Below are 19920 nucleotides of genomic sequence, written 5' to 3' on the forward strand. Positions count from 1 at the left end.
GGCAATTAATCTGTCCCTGCACAAACTGGCTCAACGGAGGCAAGATGTCTTTCTCATCCTCCTCATCCACCAATTCCTCACCCACTTCAGTTTTTTGTACATCCTCATCCTCACAGAGTATTAATTCATCCCCGCTGGAATCCACCACCACAGGTCCCTCTATACTTTCTGGAGGCTGGTCTCCCTGGAAAAATTGATAATTCATTTTGATGAACATCATCTTCTCCACATTTTGTGGAAGTAACCTCCTACGCCTTTCAAGGTTCCCGGCTGCACTAAACACTCTTTCGGAGTACACAGTGGACGGGGGGCAACTTAGGTAAAATAGAGCCAGTTTGTACAGGGGCTTCCAAATTGCCTGTTTTTCCTGCCAGTACAGGTACGGACTGTCTGACATGCCTACTTGGATGCTGTCACCGATGTAATCCTCCACCATTCTGTCAGTGGTGACAGTATCATACGCAGTGATAGTAGACTTGTCAGAAATTGTTGCCAGGTCCTTCAGTCCAGACCAGATGTCCAAACTTGGTCCTGTTTGCCCTGCATCACAGCCAGCGAGTTGCTTAGGATACCTAAGCTGTTTCCTGGCAGCCCCAATTGCGGGAGAAAATGAAGAAGGAGCTGTTGATGTGTCACGTTCCACTTCAGCTGACAGTGTTTTCACCAGCAGGTCTTTGCACCTCTGCAGGCTTGTGTTTGCCGAAAAGAGAGACACCACGTAGGCTTTAAACCTAGGATGGAGCACGGTGGCCAAAATGTAGTGGTCTGATTTCAATAGATTGACCACCCTGGAATCCTGGCAAAGCGAATGAAGGGCTTCATCCACAAGTCCCATATGCCGAGCGGAATCGCTCCATCTTAGCTCCTCCTTCACTTTCTCCAGCTGCTTCTGCAAAAGCCTGATGAGGGGAATGACCTGACTCAAGCTGGCAGTGTCTGAACTGACTTCACCTGTGGCAAGTTTGAAGGGTTGGAGAACCTTGCACAACACGGAAATCATTCTCCACTGTGCTTGAGTCAGGTGCATACCCCCTTCTTTGTCTATGTCATAGGTGGATGTATAGGCTTGAATGGCCTTTTGCTGCTCCTCCATCCTCTGAAGCATATAAAGGGTTGAGTTCCACCGCATCAAAACCTTTTGCTTCAGGTGATGGCAGGGCAGGTTCAAGAGTGTTTGCTGGTGCTCCAGTCTTCAGCACGCAGTCGCTGAATGGCGAAAGTGGCAAGAAATTTTTCGGGCAACCCAAAGCATCTCCTGCATGCTCCTGTCGTTTTTCAGAAAATTCTGCACCAATAAATTTATTGTGTGAGCAAAACATGGGACGTGCAGGAATTTGCCCAGATGTAATGCCCGCACAATATTGGTGGTGTTGTCAGATATCACAAATCCCCAGGAGAGTCTAAGTGGGGTAAGCCACTGGGCGATGATTTCCCTCAGTTTCTCTAAGAGGTTGTCGGCAGTGTGCTTCTTACTGAAACCGGTGATACACAGCGTAGCCTGCCTTGGAACGAGCTGGCATTCTGAGATGCTGCTACTGGTGACGCTGCTGTTGTTGCTGCATAAGGTGATACATCTACCCAGTAGTCTGTCACAGTCATATAGTCCTTAGTCTGCCCTGTTCCACTTGTCCACATGTCCGTGGTTAAGTGGACATTGGGTACAACCGCATTTTTCAGGACACTGAGGACACTTTTTCTGATGTCTCTGTACATTCTCGGTATCGCCTGCCTAGTGAAGTGGAATCTAGATGGGATTTGGTACCGAGGAGACACTGCCTCCATCAATTGTCTAAATCCCACTGCACAAATGGCGGATACCGGACGCACGTCTAACAACAACAAAATAACTGTCAAGGCCTCAGTTATCCACTTTGCTTCAGGATGACTGCTGTTGTACTTCATCCTCCTCGCTAAGGACTGTTGGAGGATCGATTGCTTAGTAAAAGAAGTAGTGGTGTTCCTACTTCCTCTCTGGGATGATGAACGATTCCCAGCAGCAACAGCAGCAGCTGCAGCAATAGGCGTAGCAATGCAGGATCCTCCCGAGGAATCCCGGATAGTAGAGTCAGTCATGCCAGTGACATGGCCTGCAGGACTACTTCCGATTCTGACTAAGGAGGAAATTGTCGAGGAGGGAGTTGACGGTGTGGTTTGCAGGTGCTTGGATACAACAGGAAAAAGGATTTAGGTGTCCCTGGACTGCTTACGGTCTTAGCCACAGTTTCTGAATTTGACAGTAACTTTTTATGAACATGCTGCAGGTGACGTATAAGGGAGGATGTTCCTAGGTGGTTAACATCCCTACCCCTACTTATTCCAACTTTACATAAGGTACATATGGCAAGACAGTTGTTGTCCGGATTTGGATAGAAATATTTCCAGACCAAAGAGGTGGAAAGTTCATTCTTCTACCCAGGCATGACCGTGAAGGGCTTTATCATCCCACCGACAACAACTGTCTCCCCTGGTGCCTGATTTAAACAAACCACCTCACCATCAGCATCCTCCTCGTCAACTTCCTCCTCAGCGCCAGTTACACCTATATCCTCATCCTGTTGTACTTCAACAGTGACATCTTCAATTTGAATATCAGCAAGTGGACTGTGGGTGCTCCTTCCAGAACTTGCAGGGGGCGTGCAAATGGTGGAAGGAGCCACCTCTTCCCGTCCAGTGTTGGGAAGGGAAGGCATCGCAACCGTTGCCACACTTGGACTCTCCTTGGGGATTTGTGATATCTTCTTAGAATGCACAGTTCTTTGCTGTGCTTTTGCTAGCTTAATTTGTTTGATTTTTGTAGTGGGAGGAGGGCTTCCATCATCATGTGAAGCTGAACCACTAGTCATGAACATAGGGGAGGACCTTAGCCGTTCCTTGCTACTCCATGTCGTAAATGGCATATTGGCAAGTTTACGTTTCTCCTCAGACGATTCAAATTTATTTTTTAAGGTCATTTTCCTGAACTTTGTCAATTGGGGTTGTATGTGCACTCTACTATGACATTGGGCATCGGCCTTGGCAGAGAATGTTGATGGCATTTCATCGTCTATGTCATGACTAGTGGCAGCAGCTTCAGCACTAGGAGGAAGTGGTTCTTGTTTTATTTTTATCGGACACATTTTTGTCCTCCATTTATGTGATATTGATGCACGTGCGGCCTTGGCGCACACAAACACAGAAAAAAAATATATATTTTTTTTTTCCGGCACTTTGGGGGTTACACCACCCTTCAACAGATGAGCCAGCTGGCCCTTGATTTATGACACAGGCGCACGCTTGGCACTGCTACTTTGTTGATGCACATGCGGCTACAGCGCACACAAGTCACAAACACAGAAAAATAAATATTTTTTATTTTTTGGAGCACTTTGGGGTTACACCACCCTTCAACAGACGAGCCAGCCGGCCCTTGATTTATGACACAGGTGCATGCTTGGCACTGCTACTTTGTTGATGCAGGTGCGGCTAATGCGCACAGAAGTCACAAACACAGAAAAAAATATTTTTTATTTTTTGGAGCACTTTGGGGTTACACCACCCTTCAAAAGATGAGCCAGCCAGCCCTTGATTTATGACACAGGCACACGCTTGGCGCTGCTACTTTGTTGATGCATGTGCGGCACAAACAGAAAAAAAATAATTGTTGTTTGCACTTGGGGGAGCACCCCTGATGGACAGAGCACCCCCTGGACAACACTGCTGCACCCCTTTAGGACTACAGCCTTTATGGGACACTGCACAACACAGCCCAGCCAGCCCCTATGACAGCAGCACAACACAGCCCAGCCAGCCCCTATGGACTTTGGAGTGGACACAGCCCCTATGAACAACAGCCTCATAACTCCCACTCTCCCTCTTTACTGTCCACAGCCGGAGTGAAAAATGGCGCTGACACGGGTACTTTTTATAGAATCCAAAACCCGCAAGATCTGACAGCAGGATGATGACATTTTGCCTCGATTTCAGGTCCGAGTCAGGCGGGAAAACCCGAGCCAGACTCGGTTCCCGGCTCGGATCGGGGGGGCTCGGGGGGGTTTGGATTTAAAAAATCAGAACCCGCTCATCCCTAATGAGGACACAACTGTATTTCTTCCATATCAATCAACTTTTTTGCCACTAACAAAACATTAATGGAGCATACACATGGTCAGATTTGTCAGACTTGTCAGATTTGTCAGACTTGTCAGATTTGTCAGATGAACGATTGAACGATTTGAACGATTGAACGATTTTTGACTGCATTAAAATGAATGTAATCCTCCAAGTCTGACTGCAAACACATCAGATGTCAGATATCGTTATCTGACAAACGGGAACGCGCATTGTAAATCGTCCATCGTTCAGGCATGTCAGATTTTCCTTCAGATATGAACGACTGAATGATTTTTAAATCGTTATCGTTCATATCTGAAGGAAAAATCTGACCGTGTGTATGCACCATAAAACATGCATTGAGATTGAAATACATATCTGGGACCTGCAGGAGATCCAGGAATAATAAAAATATACATAATAGAAAACAAGCACAATTATGATTTCAACCTAGATATCATGGAAGGGAAAAACTATTTTTTAAACTACTTGTGCGCATCTGTTACCCTAAATCATTTATTGCAGGGCAGTAATTCAAATAAAGTATGACTAGGATGGCTACCAATGGCGACTCCTACCTCCTGTCTTCAGAGGGGCTGCTACTGCCCACCTAAGTGAACTTTATACGTGAAAAAAATTGGGATTTGCACTTGCACACAAGCCCCATGCTTCTAGGGACTGTATCAGGTGCAGCCCCTAGAAGCACATTATGGACTGGTAGCGAAACTTACGCATACACACAACCCCACCCCCAACCCCTTTTCTCCCTCAGCTGTAGGTGGCTGCACCGGCTGCAGCCCCTAGAAGCATATTACAACTGTCAGATATGAAAGGGAGTGGCTTCCAATTGGCCTCTCCAGCATACCACTAGCAGACTTTGTGCCCAATGGGAAACCACTGCAATCACGGGGGTTCACTGGTGGTGGCAGATTTGTACTGGGGGGTTGCAGCCACTAGGTAAAATCCGCCACTGATGGCTACCATCATTAATGATTCAATTCACCTTCCCTTCCCCAGGCTCCTTTCAACATAAAACAAATTCCCCCAGTACACCATAATGGACCAGCAAAAGAGACATCCTACATGACAATATCAATGCAGAGATCTCAGTTACATACATTAGCAAACATATGGTAAGCCACCAGCCACGGCAAGGCATCTCTGCTCTGGTGGTCCTACGTTACGTGATAATAGCACCTGGTTTAGGTCATACATTTGTTTTGTCTAGTCAAAATTAACCCCCTTGTTACATGCACCTGTGATGGACCTATACATTGATGGAAGCAACTATAATTTTCTGTATCACTGTCCTATTAATATAGATTTTCCTATCAGAGGTACTGTAGATACTGACCGATTGTACATTCAGCTGATCTGACCACCCTATCATCTGACTTATCATCTTCCTGTGTGCTGTTCCCATTCCCATCACTGCAGCTGATGATCACTTGATGTGTCAGCTACCAATAGATCACTGTTATCAATGATCTATAGGTTATAAGCTTGCGAGGACCCACTTTCCAGTCTGTCTGTCTGTTCTTACTCAGGGGGCTATTCATCATCGAAGGACGTATGGCCTCTGATGATGAAGGATTGAACTCGCTGCGAGGGATACTTTAGTATCCAACTCGCAGCGGGGGAAGCCTGACACCGGAGCAATTCATCATTGCTCTGGTGAGGGGACAACTGCTCCGAAAAGCAGTTGTCCCAGTAGAAAGTATTGCGGCTACTTCTGTAGCTGTGTTACTTACCTGCTCCCCATCATCCCGACTACGTATGCGTGACCTCAGGTCACACATGCACAAAGCCGCCATGGAGGGAGTGAGGAGGCGGCGGAAGGATCCGCTTGGATCCCTCTTCGCATTCCCGGAACTCTTTCCCATAGGAAGGAACGGGGAACCGAGAACAAGCTCCGTCTGAAGATGACGCTTGTTCTCGGCAGCAAACTCTGAAAACTTTCAGTTTTCGGAGTTTGCTGAATACCCGGGGGGGGTCCTATAGGACCCCTAAAGATGAATAGCCCAGTAATGTAAATATGCGGAAATTAGCGTTTCCACATGGATACCGGGCCATTTATCGTATGATGAATAGGCCCCACTGTCTTGTTTTATTGCTATTTTGTTCCAAATTGAAAAGCCCAACAACAAATACTGGTGCTATATAAATGTTACTACTGGGAAAAGATGACTTGGCTCTTCCATTTTCTTCTCTGAAGTCGGATATTCTGTTAAAAGTTGTTTGTCGGTTGGGAAGCTGTTAATTCTCATGGGTTCACCAAACATAATATTTGTACTGTAGATGCTATAATGATGGGTATATTTAATTCAACTCTTTTCATACTATTGATTGTCTATGACTGCCATCATTTAATATTGAAGTAACTGGTCACTTATTATAACAGTATTAAAACTAGAGATGTGCGCCGACCCCGTGTTTTGGTTTTGGATCTGGATCTCCCCTGGTTTTGGATCTGGATTGGTTTTGCCAAAACCTCACCTCCATGTTTTTTTTTTGTGTTTTGGTTTTAGATCTGGATTTTTTCTTAAAAAATCAAAAAAACTGCTAAAATCACATAAAATTGGCCTTTTTTTGTTCCTACAGTATTAATACCCTCAATACCATTTATTTCCCCTCGTTTCCAGTCAATTTTGACCACCTCACAGCTCACAATATTGATTTTTTTCATCTAGTTATAGGGCCAAAAGGTTGCATCCAGCTTGCTGGCTCAAAACTGATTGATATAATTATTAATAGAGTTGACGACTGTGCAAAGATGATGGTTGGGATACCCTTGAGGATTGAAGAATTGGTAGTTGATAGTTGGTGCAGCCCCTGGCTGTAAAATTGATAATAAATTAATTAAAAAACAATTCATCAGGTGCAGCCCCTGGCTGAATAATTAATAAAAAGGAATTCATTGGTACAGCCCCTGGCTGTTAAATTGATAAATTAATTTAAAAACAATTCATTGGATGCAGACCCTGGCTGAATAATTAATAAAAAGAAATTCATTGGTACCCTGGCTGTAAAATTGATAATAAATTAATTTAAAAACAAATCATTGGTTCCTAAACCAACCATAAAATTAATTTAAAATGTCAGGCAGCAATGCCCCAACCAGCACATAATGGAAAGGAAAAAGGTGCAAGATGGAATAGTCCTTGGGCCCTCCCACCCACCCTTATGTTGTATATGAAACAGGACAGTTTAACAAACCAATCATTTCAGCGACAAGGACTGCCAATTGTGACTGAAATGATTTTAGTTTGTTTGGACCCCCATAAAACAAGCTCCCAATGTGCATTGGACATGGAAATTAAAATGATCCCATACACAAACTGGCTTTACATTACAAGTTGTCATCGTCCTCATCATCCCCATCAGTGTGTACATCCTCTCCTTCACACAATATTAATTCGTCCCCACTGGAATCCACCATAGGCGCCTCTGTAATTTTTTGATGTAATTGTTGGTAAAGGTCTTCCTCGTGGAATTTGTAATTCATTTTAATGAACATCATCTTTTCCACATTTTGAGGAAGTAACCTCCTATGCCGATCACTGACAAGGTTGCCAGCTGCACTGAAAACTCTATCAGAGTACACACTGGAGGGTGGGCAACTTAAGTAATGCAAAGCCAGTTTGTGTATGGGACTCCAAATTGCCTATTTTTCCTGTCAGTACAGAAAGGGACTGTCTGACATGCCTATTAGGATGTTATCTCTGAAATAGTCCTCCACCATTCTGTGAATGGAGACCGCATCACACATAGTCATGGTAGAAGACATGTCACTAGTAGGCAGTTCTCTCATGCCCAACCAGATGTCATTATTTTGTGAACGATCTGCATGACCAGCAGGCATTCTGTAAGGAAAATCTAGTTTTTTCCTGGCAGCTGCAGAAACTGAAGGAGGAGATGATGGCATTTCACGTGTGACTGCAGCTGACAATTTTTTTACCAACAGCTCTTTGCACAGTTTTAGATTTCAGTCTGTTGGAAAAAAACTCACAAGGTAGGACTTAAACCTAGGATCCAGAATGGTCGCCAAAATATATTTTTCAGATTTCAATAGATTGACGACTCTTGGATCCTGGTGAAGTGAATCAAGAGCTTGATCCACCAGTCCGACATACTTTGTGCAATCGCTCCATTTCACCTCTGCCTTCAGTTTCTCCAGCTGCTTTTGCAAAAGTCTGGTGAGGGGAATGACCTGACTCAAGCTGGCAGTGTCTGAACTAACTTCACGTGTGGCAAGTTCAAAGGGTTTGAGAACCTCGCACAAAACGGAAATTATTCTCCAATGTCCTTGAGTAAGGTGCATTCCCCCTCCACAGCCTATGTCATAGCCTATTTCATCTGAAATGACAATACAATTGTGGGTTGTCATTACGCTGTCGGAACCAGCGCTAAAGGGGCCTACAAGCTGGTATCACACACTGCCACCCACATCTTGGGAAAATAATAAAAGCCTTGTCAGTGGTCCATTACTAGATGGCCTGTTGCTGTTCCTCCATCCACTGAAGCATATAGAGGGTATTATTCCACTGAGTTACTACCTCTGCATGAGTTACTACCTCAGCTACAGCTGATGGCAAGGCAAATTTAACAGTACCTGCTGGTCATGCAATCTTCGACAAGCGGTCGCCGAATGTCTAAAATGCCCGGATATTTTGGGGGCCACCGAGAGCATCCCCTGTCATTTTTAAAAAAATGTTGCACCACCAAATTAATTGTGTGAGCAAAACATGGGTCGTGTTGGAAATCGCCCAGATGTAATGCTCTCACAATATTGGTGGCATTGTCCGAAATCACAAATCCCGAGGAGAGTCCAAGTGGGGTAAGCCATTTAGCAATGATTTCCCTGAGTTTTTCTAAGAGGTTCTCAGCGATATGCCTCTTAGTGAAACCAGTTATACAAAGAGTAGCCTGTCTCTGTATCAGCTGTCTTTTGGTAGATGTTGCTGCTGTTGCTGTTGTAGGCAATACACCTACCCAGTGGGCTGTCACAGTCATGTAATCCTTAGTTTGCCATGTCCCACTTGTCCACATATCAGTGGTCAAGTGGACAGTTGGTACAACGGCATTTCTGAGGACATAAATAAGGTTTTTTTAATGTCCTTGTACAGATTTGGAATTGCTGTTCTAGCGAAGTGGAATCTAGAAGGGATATGGTAGCAAGGACACATGACCTCAATTAACTGTTGAAACACCACTGCGGTAATGGCGGATACTGGACGCACATCTAATACCAGCATAACTGTTATGGCGTCAGTAATCCACTGTGCAACTGTGTGATTGCTGTCATACTTGTTTGCCCTTGCAAATGATTGTTTGACAGTTAATTGTTTTTTGGAGGATACACTACAAGTAGTCTTCCTCCTGGTCCCCTTCTGGGATGAAGATGCACTTACAGCAACAGCAGCAGCAACAGGCGTAGTCCTCAAGGATCCTTCTGAGGAATCACGTATAGGAGTCAATCATGCTTCAAATACCAACATTGGATGCAGCAGGACTACTCCCGATGACGAATGAGGATGTTGATGATGCAGGTGTTGGTGTTGAGATCGAAGGCGCTTGGATCTCACAGAGAGGGAGCAGGTAGGCGACACTGGACTTGTTACGTTTTGAGTTTTGCAACTTGGCGACGTACACTTTGATATTTGATGAATGCGCTCCCAGTGAAGTAACAAGGAGGTTCCTAGGTGGTTTAGGTCCCTCCCTCTACTAACTCTTGCTTGGCAATGGTCACATATGGCTTGACAACTGTTGTCTGGATTGGGATGGAAATAATTCCACACGTGAGAAGTGGATTTATTTGTCTTTTGTCCCTGCATGACAACAATGGGCTTTGGTGGTTTCAATCCACGGGCAACAGCTGTTGCCTTGCTTACACAAAGGACATCCTCGGCATCAACATCCTCATCACCAACATCTTCATCATCAACATCCTCATCATCCTTATCACCTTCAACTACCAAATATCCTCCTCCTCCATGTGCAATTTCACAGAAGCATCCTCGATGACTACATCTGCAAGATGTTGACTGCCCTTCCCCACATTTACAGAGGGCACACAAATGTTGGAACTTGGAGGATCCTCCAGTACACTAGTATTTAAGTCTGGCTCACACATGGCAACCGCAGACACACTTGCACTCTCCTCGGGGATTTGTGATTTCGATTTCTCAGGGCAAACAGTTTTTTTTTCCAAAGTGCTATCAGAATCAGCAGGTCTTATGCTTTCCTTGCCACTTTGTGAAGTGAATGGCATATTGCCAATTTTTTATTTATCTAAAGGCAAACTTCCTTTCAATTTTTTTTTCTTAACTTCTGCAAAAGTAGCTTTACCATATCAATGGCGTGACTTAAGCCCTGGGGCATGGACCTTCATAGAGGACGAGAAAGTTGACGGCCTTGCACTGCTGGCGGCAGCTACAACCTGTGGTTTTTTGCCTTGTCATGTGACAGCCCTCCATATTTTCTGCGGTCTTGAAGAAGTGTCACAAGCACCAATAGTGTAGCCAAGGTGCGGTTACAAAATTCACACATGGGCAGTCGTGCGCACACAGACAATTATTAGACAAAAAAAAGACAATTGTTTTCTATTTTTTTTCAGCTCCAGAACTTGGGCCCAGAGCACAGATTGATGACAACTGGAGTCGGGCAGCACTAGGTTGCGTTGCTGACTTGCTAGATCTTGTGCGGCTAAGCCTAACATGCACAGACACACAGACAATTATTAGAAAAAAAAACCCAATTCTTTTTTATTTTATTTCAGCTCCAAAACTTGGGCCCAGAGCACAGATTGATGACGACTGGAGTCGGGCAGCACTAGGTTGCGTTGCCGACTTGCTAGATCTTGTGTGGCTAAGCCTAACACGAACAGACACAGACAAATATTAGAAAAAAAAAAAATCTTTTTTATTTTATTTCAGCTCCAAAACTTTGACCCAGAGCACAGATTGATGACGACTGGAGTCGGGAAGCACTAGGTTGCATTGCTGACTTGCTAGATCTTGTGCGTCTAAGCCTAACACGTACAGAAACACAGACAATTATTAGAAAAAAAAGACAATTCTTTTTTAGCTTCAGAATTTGGGCCCAGAGCACAGATTGGTGATGACTGGAGTCGGGCAGCACTAGGTTGCGTTGCCGACTTGCTAGATCTTGTGCGACTAAGCCTAACGCGCACAGACACACAGACAATTATTACAAAAAAAAGGCAATTCATTTTTAGCTCCAGAACTTGGGCCCAGAGCACAGATTGATGATGACTGGAGTCGGGCAGCACTAGGTTGCTTTGCCGACTTGCTAGATCTTGTGCGGCTAAGCCTAACACGCACAGACACACAGACAATTATTAGAAAGAAAAGACAATTCTTTTTTATTTTTTTCAGCTCCAGAACTTGGGCCCAGAGCACAAATTGATGATGACTGGAGTCGGGCAGCACTAGGTTGCATTGCCAACTTTCTAGATCTTGTGCTGCTAAGCCTAACACACCACAGACACACAGACAATTATTAGAAAAAAAAGACAATTATTTTTTAGCTTCAGAATTTGGGCCCAGAGCACAGATTGATGATGACTGGAGTCGGGCAACACTTGGTTGCGTTGCCAACTTGCTAGATCTTGTGCGACTAATCCGAACACGCACAGACACACAGACAATTATTACAAAAAAAAGAAAAAAAAATTTCAGCTCCAGAACTTGGGCCCAGAGCACAGATTGATGACGACTGGAGTCGGGCAGCACTAGGTTGCGTTGCTGACTTGCTAGATCTTGTGTGGCTAAGCCTAACATGCACAGACACACAGACAATTATTAGAAGAAAAAGGCAATTCATTTTTAGCTCCAGAACTTGGGCCCAGAGCACAGATTGATGATGACTGGAGTCGGGCAGCACTAGGTTGCGTTGCCGACTTGCTAGATCTTGTGCGGCTAAGCCTAACATGCACAGACACACAGACAATTATTAGAAAAAAAAAACCTATTCTTTTTTATTTTATTTCAGCTCCAAAACTTGGGCCCAGAGCACAGATTGATGACGACTGGAGTCGGGCAGCACTAGGTTGCGTTGCCGACTTGCTAGATCTTGTGTGGCTAAGCCTAACACGAACAGACACAGACAAATATTAGAAAAAAAAAAATTCTTTTTTATTTTATTTCAGCTCCAAAACTTGGACCCAGAGCACAGATTGATGACGACTGGAGTCGGGAAGCACTAGGTTGCACTGCTGACTTGCTAGATCTTGTGCGGCTAAGCCTAACACGTACAGAAACACAGACAATTATTAGAAAAAAAAGACAATTCTTTTTTAGCTTCAGAATTTGGGCCCAGAGCACAGATTGGTGACGACTGGAGTCGGGCAGCACTAGGTTGCGTTGCCGACTTGCTAGATCTTGTGCGACTAAGCCTAACACGCACAGACACACAGACAATTATTACAAAAGAAAGGCCATTAATTTTTAGCTCCAGAACTTGGGCCTAGAGCACAGATTGATGATGACTTGAGTCGGGCAGCACTAGGTTGCTTTGCCGACTTGCTAGATCTTGTGCGGCTAAGCCTAACACGCAGAGACACACAGACAATTATTAGAAAGAAAAGACAATTCTTTTTTATTTTTTTCAGCTCCAGAACTTGGGCCCAGAGCACAAATTGATGATGACTGGAGTCGGGCAGCACTAGGTTGCATTGCCAACTTTCTAGATCTTGTGCGGCTAAGCCTAACACGCACAGACACACAGACAATTATTACAAAAAAAAGGCAATTCATTTTTAGCTCCAGAACTTGGGCCCAGAGCACAGATTGATGATGACTGGAGTCGGGCAGCACTAGGTTGCTTTGCCGACTTGCTAGATCTTGTTCGGCTAAGCCTAACATGCACAGACACACAGACAATTATTAGAAAGAAAAGACAATTCTTTTTTATTTTTTTTCAACTCCAGAACTTGAGCCCAGAGCACAGATTGAAGACGACTGGAGTCAGGCAGCACTAGGTTGCGTTGCCGACTTGCTAGAACTTGTGCAGTTAAGCCTAACATGCACACACACACAGTGTCCAGAACTTGGGCCCAGATGGACGCAGCAGACAGCACAGCAGACAAAACCAGCCCAGATGGATCAGCAACAGCCCAGATGGACACAGCAGACAGCATAATACCAGCCCTGATGGATCAGCAACAGCCCAGGACACAGCAGACAGCACAGCACCTCTCCCCAGCCCTACACTACCCACTCTCCCTGTTCAGTCTCCACAGATGGAGTGAAATGGCTCGCAAGCCGCAAGATTTCGTCTCTATGGTTTTGCCTCGATGTCAGAGATCCAAGTAAGGCGGAAACATCCGAGCCGGCTTGGATCCAACTCGGATCCCCTTAGTTTGGGTGGGTTCGGATCTCTTAGATCCGAACCCGCTCATCTCTAATTAAAACAGACATATTACCATACCTTTAAATTCGTATAAGTTGATATCTGGTTTTCTAGGTGGATCTGCAATGAGACAGCATTGGTGGAACTTTTACAACACTGAATTTCATTTCCTGTTAATACTTTATTTACATTAAAGAAAATAAATGCTACACAGAATAATGGACAACAGGCCCCTCTACATCAATCCAAGCTGATGAGAAACAGATCAAAGGGCCTGATTCTCTACGGATCGCTATTGTGATCGCGGCTGTGATTATGCATGCAGATCTGTTTGCGAAAATATGCTAATGCATGTAATCACAATGCTGTCGCACAGCCAGCATAGAGACGCCTAGGTCCCCTATCTCACATCCGTAATACTGTACCTTGCAGTCCTGCCTATACATCGGGAACATCGAGTAACATCGGCTTCTCACGCACAATTACAACAGGCCTGACTTTACTCAGAATATGCTAACCTTGTCGCACGCAGTAAGCACTGAAGCTGCGTATGCCGGCGCAGTGGCTAATTTATGCACGCCCATTCAACGGCGTATAAACGGACAGGCATGCCTGCGTTTCTCCAACCACATCCCCAACACCACCCCAAAACGCTGACCTCCCGTCACTCACTCTGCGATAGCTTTATGTGAGCTGCGTGCTTGCAGTGCGATCACAGTTCTGTGTATGCGCATGCATACTGCGATGCAAACACATGCGCAGTGCGCTACAATCGGTCATCTATGTACGCTATCGCAATAGATATCTGTAGTGAATCAGGGCCAAAATTATGAGCTTTACAAAATATGAGTATGACCGGGATGTCCTATAGTATGTAACAGGTTAATAGATGATTTTAAAACTGGCAGACACCAGCTTAGATGCCATAAGACGTGGAGAGAGATAAAATGGAGAGAGATAAAGGGCCAACCAATCAGCTCCTGTTATTTTTCAAACACATAGCTGATTGGTTGGGACTTTGGAGCTCATTCAGACCAGCTCGCTGGCAAAAAGGGGCCGGATATTTAAATGAGGTGCTCGCACTGCGTCACATAAGGAAGCCAACTATGTTTTAGCGAGCTACGGCAAAGTGCGCTCGCAAGTGTATAAAGACGCCCCCTTGCCACTCTCAACACACGTCATCTCAGGGAAATATAATATTAATCAGGACCATCGAGAGCCATCGAAGCTGCTCGCAGCCCTTGAGGTTGCCTTAACCCGCCGCAAGCACAGCGATCATTGCGCTCTGAAATACATGCAGGTGACGTGACAATGACGCTACTTTGCTAATTATACACGGCCTTTAAACAGCATTTTGGCGGCCAGACATGCCTGCGTCCGGCAACACCACTCCCCCGTTTACAAGCACCTTCCCCAGTTACCACCCACAAATGGCACTGTCTGTCACTCAAAGTAGCGACCTGATAGTGGCTTACGAGCAACCAAAAACAGATCGCAAAGACTGGCTTGCGCACACGCACTGTGATTTATATGCATGCGCAGTCGGATGAAAATCACTAAGAGCGAGCGAGCGCAACTTAGCGACCGAGTGTGAATCAGGTCCTTTATCTCTCTCCAAGCTTTGATAAATCTGCCCTGTAGTTTGGAACACAAACCACAGAATATATTATCGATTTGATTTATAAGGTACCATAGTGCTCAACACCAACAGAATTTAATGTCGGGTTAGATTTTGAGTTAATGTTGGAGTTATACAGTTTTCTTTTTTGTTATAATGTTTCTCAAAATCCCGCAGTATTTTTGCATCATCAAGCATTAGAATACTTTTTTTGCTTTATTAGAGAGTAAGTTCCCATGAGGGAGACTATAGAGATTTTAGCTTATAATGTATGAAAATGCATTTTGCAAGACATCACATGTGATGTAACCCCCCCCCCCCAATCCTGTTTATAAATTTTGATTGGTTGGTACTAGGGGTGTGCACCGGCCACTTTTCGTGTTTTGTGTTTTGGTTTTGGATCTGGATCTTTCTTCGTGTTTTGGATCTGGATTGGTTTTGCCAAAACCACCCTTCCGTGTTTTGGGTTCTGGGTTTTGTGTTTTGGATCTGTATTTTTTTTTAAAAAAGCATAAAAACAGCTAAAATCACAGAATTTGTAGGTTTTTCTGCTCCTATGCTATTATTAACCTCAATAACCTTAATTTCCACTCATTTCCAGTCTATTCTGAACACCTCACACCTCACAATAGTGTTTTTATGTCCAAAACGTTGCACCGAGGTAGCTGGATGACTATGCTAAGCGACACGAGTGGGCGGCACAAACACGTGACCCATCTAGGCGTGAAACTGCAGTGGCAGACAGGATGGCAGTTTGAAAAACTAGGCCCCAAACTGTACATAATGCAAAGAAAAAAAAGAGGTGCAAGATGGAATTGTCCTTGGGCCCTCCCACCCACCCTTATGTTGTATAAACAGGACATGCACACTTTAACAAACCAATCATTTCAGCGCCAGGGTCTGCCACACAACTGTGGCTGAAATGATTGGTTCGTTTGGGCCCCCACAAAACAAGCTGGCAATTAATGTGTCCCTGCACATACTGGCTCTATGGAGGCAAGATGTCATCCTCATCCTCCTCATCCACCGATTCCTCACCCTCTTCAGTGTGTACATCCTCATCCTCACAAAGTATTAACTCGTCCCCACTTGAATCCACCACCACAGGTCCCTCTGTACCTTCTGGAGGCTGGTCTCCCTGGAAGAGCTGATAATTCATTTTGATGAACATCATCTTCTCCACATTCTGTGGAAGCAACCTCCTACGCCTTTCGCTGACAAGGTTCCCGGCTGCACTAAACACTCTTTCGGAGTACACACTGGAGGGGGGGCAACTCAGGTAAAATAGAGCCAGTTTGTACAGGGGCCTCCAAATTGCCTCTTTTTCCTGCCAGTACAGGTATGGACTGTCTGCCATGCCTACTTGGATGCTGTCACCGATGTAATCCTCCACCATTCTGTCAATGGTGACAGTATCATATGCAGTGACAGTAGACATGTCAGAAATAGTTGCCAGGTCCTTCAGTCCGGACCAGATGTCCAAACTTGGTCCTGCCTGCCCTGCATCACCGCCAGCGGGTTGCTTAGGATACCTAAGTTTTTTCCTGGCAGCCCCAGTTGCAGGAGAAAATGAAGAAGGAGCCGTTGACGTGTCACGTTCCGCTTCAGCTGACAGTGTGTTCACCAGCAGGTCTTTGCACCTCTGCAGGCTTGTGTCGGCCGGAAAGAGAGACACCACATAGGCTTTAAACCTAGGATCGAGCACGGTGGCCAAAACGTAGTGGTCTGATTTCAACAGATTGACCACCCTGGAATCCTGGCAAAGCGAATGAAGGGCTTCATCCACAAGTCCCACATGCCGAGCGGAATCGCTCCGTCTTAGCTCCTCCTTCACTTTCTCCAGCTGCTTCTGCAAAAGCCTGATGAGGGGAATGACCTGACTCAAGCTGGCAGTGTCTGAACTGACTTCACGTGTGGCAAGTTCGAAGGGCTGGAGAACCTTGCACAACACGGAAATCATTCTCCACTGCGCTTGAGTCAGGTGCATACCCCCTCCTTTGCCTATGTCATAGGTGGATGTATAGGCTTGTATGGCCTTTTGCTGCTCCTCCATCCTCTGAAGCATATAGAGGGTTGAGTTCCACCGCGTCACAACCTCTTGCTTCAGGTGATGGCGGGGCAGGTTCAAGAGTGTTTGCTGGCGCTCCAGTCTTCGGCACGCAGTCGCTGAATGGCGAAAGTGGCCAGAAATTTTTCGGGCCACCCAAAGCGTCTCCTGCACGCCCCTGTCGCTTTTCAGAAAATTCTGCACCACCAAGTTTATTGTGTGAGCAAAACATGGGACGTGCTGGAATTTGCCCAGATGTAATGCCCGCACAATATTGGTGGCGTTGTCAGATATCACAAATCCCCAGGAGAGTCTAAGTGGGGTAAGCCACTGGGCGATGATTTCCCTCAGTTTCTCTAAGAGGTTGTCGGCGGTGTGCCTCTTACTGAAACCGGTGATACACAGCGTAGCCTGCCTTGTAACGAGCTGGCATTTCTGAGATGCTGCTACTGGTGACGCTGCTGCTGTTGCTGCGTAAGGTGATACATCTACCCAGTGGGCTGTCACAGTCATATAGTCCTTAGTCTGCCCTGTTCCACTTGTCCACATGTCCGTGGTTAAGTGGACATTGTGTACAACGGCATTTTTCAGGACACTGAGGACACTTTTTCTGACGTTTCTGTACAGTCTCGGTATCGCCTGCCTAGTGAAGTGGAATCTAGACGGGATTTGGAACCGGGGACACACTACCTCCATCAATTGTCTAAATCCCACTGCACTAATGGCGGATACCGGACGCACGTCTAACACCAACATAGCAGTCAAGGCCTCAGTTATACGTTTTGCTTCAGGATGACTGCTGTCGTACTTCATCCTCCTCGCTAAGGACTGTTGGAGGGTCAATTGTTTAGTAAAAGTAGTGGTGTTCCTACTTCCTCTCTGGGATGATGAACGACTCCCAGCAGCAGCAACAGCAGCAGCGGCAGCAGTAGGCGTAGCAATGCAGGATCCTCCGGAGGAATCCCGGATAGGAGAGTCAGTCATGCCAGTGACATGGCCTGCAGGACTACTTCCGATCCTAACTAAGGAGGAAATTGACGAGGAGGGAGTTGACGGTGTGGTTTGCAGGCGCTTGGATACAACAGGACAACGGGATTTAGGTGTCCCTGGACTGCTTACGGTCTTAGCCAAAGTTTCTGAACTTGACAGTAACTTTTTATGAACGCGCTGCAGGTGCCGTATAAGGGAGGATGTTCCTAGGTGGTTGACGTCCCTACCCCTACTTATTTCACCTTTACATATGGTACATATGGCAAGACAGTTGTTGTCCGGATTTGGATAGAAATATTGCCAGACCAAAGAGGTGGAATGTTTGGTCTTCTGCCCAGGCATGACCGTGATGGGCTTTTTCATCCCACGGACAACAACTGTCTCCCCCGGAGCCTGATTTAAACAAACCACATCACCATCAGAATCCTCCTCGCCAACTTCCTCCTCAGCGCCAGCTACACCAGTATCCTCATCCTGTTGTACTTCAACAGTGACATCTTCAATTTGCATATCAGCAAGTGGACTGTGGGTGCTCCTTTCAGCACTTGCAGGGGGCGTGCAAATGGTGGAAAGAGCCACCTCTTCCCGTCCAGTGCTGGGAAGGTCAGGCATCGCAACCACCACCACACTTGGACTCTCCTTGGGGATTTGTGATATCTTCTTAGAAAGCACAGTTCTTCGCTGTGCTTTTGCCAGCTTAACTCTTTTGATTTTTTTAGTGGGAGGAGGGCTTCCATCGTCATGTGAAGCTGAACCACTAGTCATGAACATACTAGGGATCGACCTTAGCCGTTCCTTGCCACTCCGTGTCGTAAATGGCATATTGGCAAGTTTACGTTTCTCTTCAGCTGATTTAAATGTCTTTTTCAAGGTCATTTTCCTGAACTTTGCCATTTGGGATTGTATGTGCCCTCTACTATGACATTGGGCATCGGCCTTGGCAGACGACGTTGATGGCATGTTATCGTCTATGTCATGACTAGTGGCAGCAGCTTCAGCACTAGGAGGAAGTGGTTCTTGATCTTTCTCTATTTTATTTTTATCGGAGAAAGTTTGGTCCTCCATTTATGTTATATCGATTTGATATATACGTGCGGCTAAACACAGAAAATAATTTTTTTTTGGGTTTGGACTGGAGTGTACTTTGTGGGTTACAGCACCCTTTAACGGTCAAGCCAGCCGGCCCTTTACTTATGACACAGGCGCACGCTTGGCACTACTTTGTTGATGCACGTGCGGCTACTGCGCACACAATTCACAAACACAGAAAATAATTTTTTTTTGGTTTGGACTGGAGTGTATTTTCGGGGGTTACAGCACCCTTTAACGGTCAAGCCAGCCGGCCCTTTACTTATGACACAGGCGCACGCTTGGCACTACTTTGTTGATGCACGTGCGGCTACTGCGCACACAATTCACAAACACAGAAAATAATTTTTTTTTTGGTTTGGACTGGAGTGTACTTTCGGGGGTTACAGCACCCTTAACGGTCAAGCCAGCCGGCCCTTTACTTATGACACAGGCGCACGCTTGGCACTACTTTGTTGATGCACGTGCGGCTACTGCGCACACAATTCACAAACACAGAAAATTATTTTTTTTTGGTTTGGACTGGAGTGTACTTTCGGGGGTTACAGCACCCTTTAACGGTCAAGCCAGCCGGCCCTTTACTTATGACACAGGCGCACGCTTGGCACTACTTTGTTGATGCACGTGCGGCTACTGCGCACACAATTCACAAACACAGAAAATAATTTTTTTTTTGGTTTGGACTGGAGTGTACTTTGGGGGTTACAGCACCCTT

General features: G+C 45.6%; 1 protein-coding gene across 1 annotated transcript in view; it reads right to left on the reverse strand.

Annotated features, from left to right (window-relative positions):
- The window catches only part of LOC148525421 (sialic acid-binding Ig-like lectin 13), a 78442-nt gene that overhangs the window by 31198 nt on the left and 27324 nt on the right, over positions 1-19920 (reverse strand). Inside the window, exon 4 of the mRNA XM_088470928.1 lies at positions 13540-13581. Coding sequence (XP_088327054.1) covers positions 13540-13581 — 42 coding nt within the window. The remainder of the gene's footprint in view (positions 1-13539; positions 13582-19920) is intronic.

The sequence above is a fragment of the Taudactylus pleione genome, unplaced genomic scaffold (genome assembly GCF_031769625.1).
Source record: "Taudactylus pleione unplaced genomic scaffold, aTauple2 ptg000108l, whole genome shotgun sequence".
Lineage (NCBI taxonomy): Eukaryota > Metazoa > Chordata > Amphibia > Anura > Myobatrachidae > Taudactylus > Taudactylus pleione.